General features: G+C 34.5%; 1 protein-coding gene across 1 annotated transcript; it reads right to left on the bottom strand.

Moving 5' to 3' along the window:
- Positions 1 to 148: 148 nt before the first annotated feature.
- On the bottom strand, positions 149 to 10,999 carry LOC112555293 (peptide methionine sulfoxide reductase MsrB-like). The gene is made up of 4 exons (XM_025223630.1): positions 10,743 to 10,999; positions 8,893 to 9,157; positions 7,875 to 8,047; positions 149 to 7,297 (listed from the first exon to the last, which is right to left on the bottom strand). Exons 1-4 carry the CDS (start codon positions 10,837 to 10,839, stop codon positions 7,158 to 7,160), a joined length of 675 nt encoding a protein of 224 aa, XP_025079415.1. The 5' UTR covers positions 10,840 to 10,999; the 3' UTR covers positions 149 to 7,157.
- Between the last annotated feature and the right edge of the window lie 13 nt (positions 11,000 to 11,012).

The following is an 11,012-nucleotide window of genomic DNA, read 5'->3' on the forward strand; positions in this document are numbered from 1 at the left end:
ACGAAGAAAATAAATGTACCTTTTATTGCACTTGAGATACTAAGACGTCTACTGCAAGAACAAAATCGCATACATACAAGCTGAAACACGTGGATACAAATTCATACTGGGATGCACCACAAAAGACAAAAACGCACTGACAAGAAAATAAGGTAATGAACAACTTTATAGAGACCATGACATCCCACAGAATATCATTTACTTATTATATTTAAGCATAAGCGACAACTGCATTGCCTAACCTGTCATTCTGATGTTTAATACTAAACATGAATATGTACTCGCAAAAATGAACATCTATTCAATCACTAGTTACCGTAATTTTCTGCGTGACTAATCTCCCCATTTTAGTTTTTTTTTTTTTTAAATGGCGAAAACCGTCTATGGAACAATGTTTTTGAAAAAATAAATTAATTGGTGGTTTGCAAAAGCCGAAAAACAACACCCAATGTGTTCTGAAGGAAGACTGGGGACAACTGGGTAGGGATTACGTCATCAACAGCGTTGCACGTGATCATCTAGAAACAGATACAGACCTGTCTAAACTAGCAAACGCACGCACACATACACACGTCTATGCATGTACACTCCACATACCCCTGTTCTCAAGATACGCCATTTTTCATGTGGTCAACGAACAAAGCAACTTAAGGCAAGCACTGTACATACCATGAGATTACCTTTTGCAGCAGACTTATCTGTACATGACACAGCCTTACTGATAAGCCCAAAATAGTCTGATATTATTAAAACGTGTCTTGGATGCAAACTGCACTAAAATAGTGCAGAAATATTGTATACTTTACTGTAGACAAATAAAGTCAGACAAATATAAAATAAATATGTTTTGTGGATACGATATGAACTGGCGCATTAAGTGTTAAACACTATGCACAAAATGTTTGCAAAACAATAAATATTATAGCACTTCTGACTAGAATGCATCAGAAGCACAAAAAAGAGACTCTCTTGCTCAGACAACCTGCATCAGAGTTCTTAGAGACAGTGTTGAGCAGGCTAAGTGTCCAAAGTGTCAGGATGTTTGTAAATTGCTGGCATGAAACCCAGCTGAAGACATAAAGTCTCACATTTTCTTATGCTGGGAAGGTGGTGGGGGAAAACACATTTCATCATAAAGCTTCAAAAGTCTTCTCTAAAAGCCTTGGCTTTTAAAAGTACGGTCAACAATCCATCATACAGAGTTAAAAAGTTTGGCTTTCATTTAATACAGTAATGCATACAAAGCATTTGTTTAAAAAAAAAAAAAAAAAAAGAAAGAAAAGAAAAAGAGATATTATTTCAAGGTCAAAATCTCTGACTTCAAACTTCTTTTTCTAAATATTTCTTGCTTTTCAAAATTCTGGCTAGATTCATTCTACAATATTTTGTTCATAAAAATCTTCTATAAAATTAATTGACACAATTTCTTTGTCTTAAAAATTCTACCAGCTTTCTTTGGTAATTCCAAGGATGTTAGAAAATCACTAGATGCAGAGATTTGGGAATAGTTATTAAACGGCCGTCTGGTATGATAGCTCCACATCATTTTAGCTAGAAGAAAAAGCAGCTGACTTTCTGACAGTACAATCATGCCACAAAATACCCTTCATATCCCCCCCCCCCCCAAAAAATATGGACAGTCATTTAGATGTTGTTGCTCCATCAAAATGATACATCCCTATCAGCTACACTAAAACACATTTTAAATTGTAGATGTCTTGCTAGCTAACTGTTGACAGGAAAGATATTTTGGCATCAACCTGAAATAATATCTCTTTTCCTATGCAATGTTATACATTTTGCCAATTTTTTTTTTTTGCATATTCCAAGCAACATTGAGAGAAAGCACGCTGTAGTGGAAGATGCCGAAAGATCTGAATCTCAGTAACCCTGCATGAACACAGTTTTCAGCTTTTTTGCAATATCACGTTAGGTTACAACAATGTGACAACAACAACATGCAACAAGATGAACACATAAGTTTTCTAGCCTGCACCAGATGACAAAAAATTAAGTACCAACTGCATTACTCTTTGTGAAATTAAATTACTTTAATGCATGTGAAAAATGCCTTGATTTTCCCCAAACTTTGTCAAATTTAAGCATACAGAAATATTACTAACAAGTGACTGAAGTGGGCCAGACAATAAGCAGCAATGTCCTGTTCATGGCCATGCAGTATACTTTCGTTTCATCGATACAGAGTTGTGGGTAAGAAATTACTTTTTTTTTCCAGGAAATGTTTTAAAATTTATTTAAAATGCACATGGCTACAGGCCTGATGATGTAGGATTTTCTAGAAAGAAGACCAAAGAGCATCATAAGCTAACAAAATTCAGGTGTTGCAAATAATGTAAAATGGTACTGCAGTTACCAAAAAAAAAAAAAAAAAAAAAAAAAACCAGCAAACAAAAAACTCCAAAGCAAAACAAATTGCCCAAAGCATAAATGGCCGGCTATATTAGCAAGACCTACATACTACCACTAAATCCTTACTGACTGAAGGCCAGACCTGCCAGTTAAATCTAGCTAAACCTACATGTAGATTTGACTAAGCCTACAATTTAAAAGTATTGTACATGTCAAGGCTTTATTGTAGCCCCACAACAGAGGACTCTAGGCTTTCTGCTCAAAGAAAGATCTGAAATTTCGACCTCTGATCATTATAAGTGCACTTCTTCTAGACATTAGGAAATTAAAAGCTGATGCATTCATCTGCTGCTAAAGTGAGTAAACAAATATGAAGAAAGATGTCACAGTAAACACTAGAATACTTTCTTTGAAGATGCTGATATGTGGATTTTGTGTGACATGTTTCACAGTCTTAAACAGACTCCAGTGGGTTTCATTCCACACAAAGGAAATACTTTTTTTTAACTCATCGGACTATTTACTGCATAATTCTAACCACTACTGCATTTATGTGGAGTGACAAAAAGATATGGTTGAATGTTCATCAGTCATGAAAGCTAGATAAAACAACAGAGATCATCTTATTGAAAAAACTATGATGCCAACACCCAGTCCCCCAACAAAAAAAAAAAAACCCCCAATTTGGACCCTCTCTCACTCACACACACATCTTCACGCAAAAATTACATGTTGCTAAAAGAACTGCTGTAGTATGGTTAGAAGATTAGCATTACTGATATGGTTATAAAACTTAAGCCATTTACATGGCAGGCAAACAAACACTTGTCCACAGCAATAAGCTATAACAAAATAACAAAACCCAAAAGCAAGAAAAGCCTACCAATAAAATATACAAAAAGTGCAAAACCAAGAAAACAGATCTATACACCTCATATCACAAATACTTCAAAACTGAACAGGTTAATAAATGGAAACAACATTTTTTTTTCTTGCTAAAACAGGGGGCTACAAAATAGGGCACTTGCTCAATCTTACTGTCAAATTCATCTGATCAGTGCGTCAAAATGCCCTTCAGACACGACTGTGTAAATGCATAAGATTAATACAAACGTATGAGAATAAACAGAATACATCATTAGCATCATCATCCTTCTGAAAGAATTTGATTGACTCCAGTAAGACACTCACAATAGCCTTGCTTAGAAGGATGATGCAGTACAGATTCACAGAAAATCACTCGGGCAAATAGTTTGTTATTGCAACTTGAAACTTTTGAAAATTTAAACCTCTATTTAAGTTTTTTTTAAGAAAAGCTTTAAAAGCATTAAGTAAACATCACATGATAAATTTCTCTGCACCAAATGCAAATGAAAACTATAAATGCATCACTCAAAGCATGTGGCTAATGAAGTTTTTTTTTAAAAAAGTCACATGAAATGAGACAATTTCTTATAATTTCTTGAGCCACCATGAAAACAATATACTAAAAAAAAATACGACAATATTTTTAACTTTGTTTCCAAACAAGAAGATTTTTCAAAGATCAAACAGAAGAACAGATATATCGCCAAGATAAATGCCTTGTGACTTAGCCTGCATGTACAGTGATAGCGTGAGGCGGCTGTCTCACCTAATATATATAGACCTTTCAAGGAGGAAACCTAGTCCAAAAAAAAATGTTACAAAAATCACATCTACTTGAATTGTATAACTTAATATCATACAGGGGAGAGTACATTTATCATACTCAGAGCTTCTGCTTACGCAAAAAATTGCGTACAGTACGCATTAAAAGTTTGGAGGACCCCTTCAATTTTCGTCAATGGGGTCCCCTCCAAAGTTGGGCGAAGAACAGGGACCCCTTAAAAATCTGAAGAAGGGGTCCCTGGGACCCCAAAGAATTTAGCCTTAGCAGAAGCCCTGATACTAATTTCTGAATGATCTTTAATGACTTTCTGAGTAATATGCATGAACATTTATAAACAGAAAAACAATAGTGAAACAAACTACAAAAAAACAACAATCAAACAAGTAAACAATGCACATAGCTCTTCTGAGATCTTTACTAATATCTGCACAGATAGTTTTGACATCCTCTGGAGAAACCAGGTTAGCATTAAATCATACCAAAATGCACTACGTGAACACCTCTCCTACCTATAACCCAGTCACTGGCCTGATATAAGATATGTTACAGAATCACAATCCATTAAGGTAAAGCATCTATCAGCTTTGTTTTACTTACGATAAAAACCATCCACAATAACACTGCAGCCTTGTTTACCTGCAACTTCAATGTTAATGCTACTCAATTCAGACTGAAATTATCACAATGAGTTAAAACCTCCAAAGAAATATATATATATAAAATTCAGAAGGTAAAAGAGTTGTCCACATGTGCCTTATTATTTAAATTTTCTCAAATATAGCGCACCAACCATCCTTTTATGGTTAAATTTGGTTTCTGTAAACAGGACTTTTTGATTTTCTGTTTTTGCATTGGAAATACAAAATATACAATCTCCTAAACTTGTAAATTCCTTAAACACCAATTTGCATCAAGAGAGATTCTAGGCATGGCCAATAAGTTTGCAAATGGAAAATGAAATTAATCTGAACACCAGACGTATCTCCACCCCCTCCGCAAAAAAATATTTTAAGCCTGACAAAAGACACAGTTATGAGTTTTTCAGCTTGCTATGGGTATACATTTTTTAAATTAAACTAAATTTCCTTGGAATACAATAACACTAAACATTACTAGCACCACTGGAGATTTATACAGTCCTCTAAACATGAGATCTTCTAGATAAAGCAATATTTAATAAAGAAAAATGCAAAATATAAAAGTGCCATGTTAATAAAAGACTATTTTAATATTTGATTTTTCAAGTGTGCTTTCCTGTGTTAAAGTATGTTTACATAAGTTCCTTTATTATAAAACTAAAAGGATATAACTTGTTTACAACACTCGGTTTCCTTTCAGGAAAGTATGATGGGTCTTTCAGTAAACTGAAAAGCAAGTCTCGGAGACACCTCAAAGCACAGCAACACACACAGAGCAAAGTTGGCAAGGGGGTGGGGGTGTGGTTGGTGTTTTATGCCAAAACAGCAACTAAGGCTATGTCATGGCTGGCAGCCAGCCCTGTAAACAGATGCCACATGCCACAGAGAAAGTTGGCTGGGACCCAGCAGAGGCAAACACACTAGCAATAACAGCAGTTGTTTATAATGCATTATAGGTATGCTTTATGATATTAAAAAATATGTGTGCATTGTGGCATCAGAAATGGTAGGTCATTAGCATTTTCCATAATGCCTATACAAATCTGGATTTTTACACAGAATAGAGATAAAATGAATACTGAAGATTGGATTTGCAATATATATATAATCTACCAAGCACCATTCTCCTCCACTGTTCATTTTAGAACATCTGTTTGTTTCTTTAAAAAAGACTTTAAAGCACTCTTATGCATCAACAAAAAGGTAGGAAGATTATTAATGAAATACTAACAGACACTAAAAACTACTCAGCACTAACTGAAGACAATAGAAGCTCAGAAAACCAAAATCAACCTAAAAAATAAAATACCCTAACTTTTTAAAAAAGCATTCTTAAACATAATTTCTTTCATCAAGTGTGTTTATATTTAATGTTAACAATTAGCCTTAAAGCCATAAAACATTTTGACAATGCTTTAAAATACAATTCTAGCGGTGATAAATGTTAATACTGTAAAGGACAAAAGACAGGCACATTAAAGGGATGTTAGAACTTGTGCATAAATACTTTTGAATTTTCTTTTATCAGAAATAGTATTAAGTGTCTTTGTGATTAACATGCATAATTCAGAAACTTCATGCTGAAGGCTACACAAAAGTAATGAATTCCTGTCTGGCATAGTATACAAACAAAAAGCTCTATGAAAATTATAGCTTTTTTTAATTAATGCTTTTTAAAGCAGAACATTAGAGAAGTTTGAGCAATAATGTCTAGCTATGATTAAATAACCCTAAACCTTCCTTGCCATGTTAAATAAAGCTGAACTTGACATTTCGTTTGCATTTCTTCTTATACAGATGTTTATATAAATAGATATGTTCCCTTTGTTAACCTTAGGATAATTAGTGGAAAACATGTTATGTTCCCTTCAATATTCATTTAAAAACACTCTTCTGTAAGTGTATATAAATATATTTGTAGATGTTCATAAAGTTAAATGATATAAAATGGTTCACTAAGGTTCTTCTTTCTTTCAGCTTAGACATGAAAACTGCGTATGTTATAATCATTAAGCAATTAAGTAATATTAACAAAAACAGCTACATGCCCTACCCTGCCTGATCCCTGACAAAAAAAAAAAAAAAAATCTAAAATTTACATCACTAGCAGATTTTATTCTCCTGCCGATCTTCCTTCCATATACTTAAGTTATTTAGCCGATTTGCATTACTGCAATATTATAAAATAGCAAAAAAAAAAAAAAACATGCGTTGTTTACTATCTACTAGCATTACTTTGCTTTATTAGGAAGAAATTCTCTATGAAAACCCCCTGCCCTCATTAAAAAAACCCCCCCCCCCAAAAAAAAAACAAAAACAAACAAAAACAAACAACAAACCCCTAAACAAAAACAAACCCATAACAATGTGCACCAAAAGGCACACCTCAAGCTGTTTTCCAACTACTTACAGTGTAAAAGTTAGTTGGTCACACAAGTTTTCCGTGTCTTTTGTTAACTATTGATGAAAGGAGAATCGAAACAAAAAGATGGTGGAGGTTACACTGTCGTGTGCTTCTTGAAGTCCAGGGCACAAGAATTGACACAGTAACGAATCCCTGTTGGTTTGGGGCCATCATCAAAAACGTGGCCCAGGTGAGCACGACAATCGCCACATTTCACTTCCATTCTCTGTATACCTGTTATCAGAAATGACATTACTTTTACTATTTCTTGCCTGCTGAGCAAAACTAAATCTAATGCACTAAAATCCCAATAGGGCTCAAATGTTTGCTAATGACCAACACCTAGATTCAAATTTATGCTAAACATTTTCAACTCAAGAACTTGTCTACTGTACCAGACAATTACTCCATTCAAAAGCAGAAAAATCTGCTAGAGAGTGATATAACATAAATGTTATTTTTCACGCAGCATTGAGATTGAGACATGAATTCCCCATTCACAAACATATGTGCACACATGCAAGCATGTGCGCACACACACACACGCAAAAGTGATCTTTAAAGAAATATGATGTTAATATGTGAGCTGTGCTTCAGTATAACATTTAGATAGGAGTATGTCATTTTCAGCCAGTTTATTAACGTCTAGTGCATACCCAATAAGGATTTAATTATTCTGATAGTATTTCTTAACTGTTATGCCATGCACAAATTGAGCTAAAAGAATAAGTGTATCTGGTTACTCCTCTACACATTTCATAATATCTTTAGTCTGAAAGCTGTGCACAAATTATGCACTTTGGTTACTTACCGTGTGTTGTATCAACTGATAAAATAACTCTATCTTTGTTGATGACATCATGAAAGGCAGGCCAGCCAGACTTGGAGTCAAATTTGGTTTCAGATGCAAAAATTGAATTGCCACAAACAACACAGTTGTACACACCTTCATCCTTCCAGTTCACAAATTTCCCAGAGTAGGCACTGCATGATGAAAGTAAAAAGCATATTTTACATTCTTACATTACCTGCATCAACCCTCAGTCTCAAATATTTTTTTAGATATTTCTAGCCCCCACCCCCCTAAAAAAAAAAGTCTTTCTTGGGGTTTCCTTTTTGCAGTAAGACCTCTATATATGAGTGAACCAATATAAGAGCAAATTGTGGAAATTTTGTTCTTACTTATGAGTGGAAATTCAATATACATGCTCGTGTCATTTATATGTTGTAGCATAAAGTGCTTGGCAACTCTTGCTCTGATAGTGCAGGGTGAGAGTGAGCCAAAACAGGCAAAAACAAGTGATGAATAAAGTAGTAGCATTTAAGCTTAGGTTAAGTTAAAAAGTTATGAAAAGTGAAAAAAAAAAGTTTTAAAAAAATGTAGTCTTAGTGAAAATCTAAATGTTTTAAGTTTAAAATAGAGTAAATAGTGTTGTCTCATCAGCTAATTTATTTAGCACCTGTTTGCTCTCCAGCTCTCTCCCTCCTCCCCAGCCATCTGCCTACCTCCATATTGACAGTCTTCGTCTCCTTCAAGGTAAGATTGATAAATATAAAATATTCTTTATTATTTTATTATCTATATTATTGTGCCATTAACATTTACTATACAGTACTATTAGAACAGATTAAACTTGTATGTAGAGGTACTACTGTATGAGGAGATGATTTATTAGTAAACAAGTTATAGAATCCCACCTCCCCTAAAGAAAGAAAAAAAAAAAACTATAAGAAGAAAAATAGTTCTATCTAAAGCTCCTACTTATAAATGCCTTTTTGTGACTGTTTATTTAAGTTAATGTAAAATGTGACCTATTTTATTTATTTACCTCTCTGTTCCTTTTTCTTGAGTGACACGAAATTGCATTGGAGACAGCTGTTTTCGCAGCTCTTCTTTTTCCAACTGTACAGCACACTGTCCCTCTGACTTACATACTCCCTGAAGTTTTTTCAGCTTTGGTGGCACCTCTTGTTGTTTGGTTACAGTGTGGAGGATATTCATGATTGTTGAACACTTTTTTAATCCTCTGATTAAAAGATGAGTAATTCTTTGGGTCAGCGCCAACACCAACCAAGGCACATCATAAAGGTGGCCTGATAAGAACAAAACACCCAGTTTAACTAATCAAATAAATAAAGATTACAAAACTTTATGATTATTAAAAAAATTTGAATTGTATATACACCTACTTCCTTGCCCTCTCCCCTTGACAAAGACACATTGGCATTGTGAGTTTTATTTGCCATCTTTGATAACTTTATCTTAATAATAAATAATAGGTTGGCTTGTATAGTGTCTTATCCTCGCCTTTGAAAAAGCTCAAGGCGCCTCACAAATGACGAATAAGCCCCAGCACACATTAGAGCAGGGGTGGGCAATTAATTTTCCCAAGGGGCTGCATGAGAAACTGGGATGGTTTCAGAGAGCCGGACTAATATAGTTAACTACCCAATACTGTATATGTATATATACTGGCGGGCAGGCCAGCGCGGCCTGTCAAAGCAGGAGGCGGGCCGCCTTTGCCCAGGTTTTCTTATAGGTTTACACAGTAGTAATGCTTTTCATGTTACAGTAGTAATAATAATGAACTTATAAAGGGTGTTTTTCTACTTCAGAGTCTGACAGCAAGTTCAGTAAGCTTACATACATATAAGATAAATATTATTTTCTTCCATCTTTTACCATTCTGCATGACTATGTTGTCTTTCTTTTATTCTGTTTTACAGTCTCCTATAACATTTTATATTTATAGCGAAGGGGGAGGGGTATTTGTTTTGTCCAATAAACTAGATAAGTGTCTTTATAAGGGATCAGTCAATCTAGATATTTACCAATTCATACAACATGAGTGCATTCAACTAGAGCCACTGATAGCAGAAGTTGCTAGTCACAAAACCCAGAATTACAGAACACTTTCAAATTGTCTTGGTTTCTTGCATCCCCTTCCCTTACTTGTACAGCACTATATTTATTGGGGTACTGAGGCTTGTGATTTTGTTTGCATGCATTTCATGCACACACAAACTGATGAGAGGGATTGTTGAATAGCAATAATGATAAATTAAGGTGACAATCTTCAGTTTAAAAATCATTAACTACCTGATATGCCTAATTAGCATATGGTCCTAGGTATCTGTATTGTTGTCCCCTTTGAGTGTATGATGTTTAAAAGACGTGTAACTCGAGAACGAGTGTAAGGCATTCATCAAGATTTGAAGAAATTCTATCTTGCAATGAATTCTACATAATCATATAAAAAAAAATAAAGAAAAAAAACTGCACTATTCCATTTAATGAGAATTTATACGTGCGTCTCAGGTAAACAAATGGAATGTGGAGCTTTCACAGAAAATATTGTTATATTCTTACATATGGGCAAGACTATGAAAACTGTCTTCCATATGTTTCCACATAAGTTGTGTTCTTTATCTAGTTATGTATTGGTTTAAGCATATTCGCTTAAATTTTACACTTCTGAATTGTCACTGACCCACTACGTACTATGCTGCTGACAGATCAGTTTACTGATTGTTCCCAACTTTCGTCGACTGCTCTCAAGTTCTTGATACTCTAATTTTCTCGAAAGTCATTAACTTGTTAAGGATTAAATCGGATGATAAGTAACCACCTTTACAGTTTTAATTACTTTACTGAATGTAATATGAGAAGTATACCTACCGAAGACAGATGATTCCTCAAAATCAACTCCGTTTTCGGCGAACGGCAAAACAAAATTTTGGATCCATGCTGGAAGATCACTTCCGGATACCAGCATTATCTTTCCCTTCTCTCAGGGGTGCTAAGAAGGGATGAGACCAATAAAAAAAGTCGTGAAGTCTCAGTTGGAAATGCTTAGCACTGTGCAGTTTACTTTAACTTCAATCAGAACTATACTGTTTAATTTATATTTCTTAAACCTTAACATTCTTTGGTAAGTCGTAAAGACTG

Source organism: Pomacea canaliculata, linkage group LG14 (assembly GCF_003073045.1).
Source record: "Pomacea canaliculata isolate SZHN2017 linkage group LG14, ASM307304v1, whole genome shotgun sequence".
NCBI classification, from domain to species: domain Eukaryota; kingdom Metazoa; phylum Mollusca; class Gastropoda; order Architaenioglossa; family Ampullariidae; genus Pomacea; species Pomacea canaliculata.

What these genes read in the sequence shown, in the direction of transcription:
- LOC112555293 (XM_025223630.1), bottom strand. Translation starts at nt 10,839, where the DNA reads ATGCTGGTATCCGGAAGTGATCTTCCAGCATGGATCCAAAATTTTGTT. An exon ending in CAAGAAAAAGGAACAGAGAG is followed by an intron (nt 8,048 to 8,892) that starts GTAAATAAATAA and finishes TTCATCATGCAG; the next exon opens with TGCCTACTCTGGGAAATTTG. An exon ending in ATCAGTTGATACAACACACG is followed by an intron (nt 7,298 to 7,874) that starts GTAAGTAACCAA and finishes TTCTGATAACAG; the next exon opens with GTATACAGAGAATGGAAGTG.